This window comes from Chinchilla lanigera, unplaced genomic scaffold (genome assembly GCF_000276665.1).
Source record: "Chinchilla lanigera isolate Chin_1 unplaced genomic scaffold, ChiLan1.0 scaffold00002, whole genome shotgun sequence".
Classification (NCBI taxonomy): Eukaryota; Metazoa; Chordata; class Mammalia; order Rodentia; family Chinchillidae; genus Chinchilla; species Chinchilla lanigera.
Genome location: NW_004955403.1, coordinates 53,689,498 through 53,691,559, shown reverse-complemented (window position 1 = coordinate 53,691,559; position 2,062 = coordinate 53,689,498). Strand labels below are relative to the sequence as shown.

Genomic DNA, 2,062 nt, shown 5'->3' with positions numbered 1-2,062 from the left:
TATATGATAGTACAGTCAAAAGTCAAAGTGTGTTTTGTGATTTAAGTAAGGAAAAGGTGGACAATAACATTTGCTGTAATTACTGTTTTTCTAGTTGCTGTTATTTTTTTTCACGTGGAAATGCTTTGTAACCTGTGATGCCCACTTTAAATGTAATACATCGCCATTAAAATTTATGCTAGGAATCTATTAAAACTCAACAAGGATAATCATGGGAAAGTCTTTTTCTCTAAGCTTTTCTTCCCTCGTTTGTAAAGTGGAGCATGTTTCACAGGCTGAGCCTCTCCCCGCCCTGGCCTTGTTCTCGTTCATACTCTGGAATTGAGTGGATTATGAGCCGATGTGGACACTCCAGGCTCCAGGCTCGCGTCGTACCTGCCAGGTGGATTCGGAGCTTACCTGACGCTGTCTGGACAAGGCTCACCAGAAGCAGGAGGAGGAGGAAGAGGAGCCTCATGATGGGAACAAGCCTCAGGGGTGTAGGAGCGCCCGGAAGTGTCCTGAGTGCACAGCAGTCACAAGGAATCTGGAAGAGATTGAACGCTTACATTCAGAGGACAGACACTCAGTTTAGTGCCTGAGAATGTTTCATGATTGACGATTGGATTATGGGAAAAAGAAGGCTTTATAGTCAGCACTTTCTATTGGACTTTTACACTGAGTAACATTTTTTTTGAGAAGAAAACTTTACAAAAGAATGTTATTTGTGAATTCCCAGTTATTCATCCACCCTCATTGTGTGACCCCGCACTTTTTGGATCTCTCTTTAGAAATACAAAATAAATAAAATGAATCTCCTGTTATTAGAATCCACCAAAGGAGAAGCAGGTTTGCAAATGGAAATTACCTTCTGTCCTTACTCACTCTCAGTTACTTTTGTGCTGTCTGATTAGAGAAGAGACTCTGCCCCTATGCAAGGGAAGCGCTGACCTGCAAACTCTTGCACAGAACACACACTCGTGACCAGGGAGTTTCTTACTAGAGGTGCTGCAGCAAGGCTGTCTTGGAGTAAAAGGAGCTAAACAATGGAGTGTACAGAAATAAAGCACTGGCGTGCTCTTCATCTCCTCTCCTTCTTCTGTTTTGCACTTTTCGCCTAAATTATCTTTCCCTCCTTCACTAGAATGTGAGTTTCTAAAATAACAAGTCCTGTTTTACTGTCTTACACACGTAGCACCTTGAGTAATACTTGGTATAAGAGAATGTACTAAAATACATGTTTCTGAAAATTAGTTCATTTTATGCAAGACTCAAAAAGTGGAGGATTAAATAGATTATGGAGAAGGAACAAAGAGCAAAGGCAAGGAAAGTTATGATCTTAATGTTTGTGTGCCTCCACAGTTTGTGTGTTGGAATGTGAATCCTGAGCATGATGGCATTAGAAGCTGAGGTCTTTGAGGTGTAATTAGGTGACAGAGTAAGGACCCTCAAGAATGAATCATTGGTTTTAATAAGGAGATCCAATGACACTCATTCATTCCTTCTGCCACATGAGAAACATCAAGAAGGCATCACCTATAAGCGAAAGCTCTCACCAGATGCTTTGATCATATAATTCTCAAACTTTAGGACTCTGAGAAATAAATTTCTGGTTTTATAAACTGCCCAGCTGATATTTTGTTGCAGTAACTTGAAGGGACTAAGACAAGAAGGAAGGATGAAAGGAAGAAAGAGATCATCAAGGTAGACAGGGAGCACACTCAGGGACCAGAGCTCTCTATTTATCTAAAATTGGTTACTTCACTTCAGTAACCAATGGAACTCTTGACTCAGTGGGAGATTGTGGCTGATACACAGAGAACAAAGAAACCACACAGTTCCTGAAGTAGACTCTGGTCTTCAGAAGGATAGAGAAAGAATGAGTTTTGTCTGACAGTTAAAAGAGCTCTTGAGTCAGACAAACATAATTCAAAGTCTTTGGTTTCCCACTCACAAATTGAGTAACCTTGTGCAAATAACATTTTATAACCACAGCCCCTCCTGTGTTCATTGGTGATGATTATTTTGCCAACTTCCTTTCTTGCTGTCAGAAAATTGGGGCTAAGAGGGATTCCATGGCTGA

The 2,062-nt window shown here is 40.7% G+C and overlaps 1 protein-coding gene across 1 annotated transcript in view; it reads right to left on the bottom strand.

Annotated features, from left to right (window-relative positions):
• LOC102005435 (beta-defensin 33-like) overlaps nucleotides 1-2,062 on the bottom strand; it is a 7,570-nt gene that overhangs the window by 2,707 nt on the left and 2,801 nt on the right. Inside the window, exon 2 of the mRNA XM_005373836.2 lies at nucleotides 400-526. Coding sequence (XP_005373893.1) covers nucleotides 400-526 — 127 coding nt within the window. The remainder of the gene's footprint in view (nucleotides 1-399; nucleotides 527-2,062) is intronic.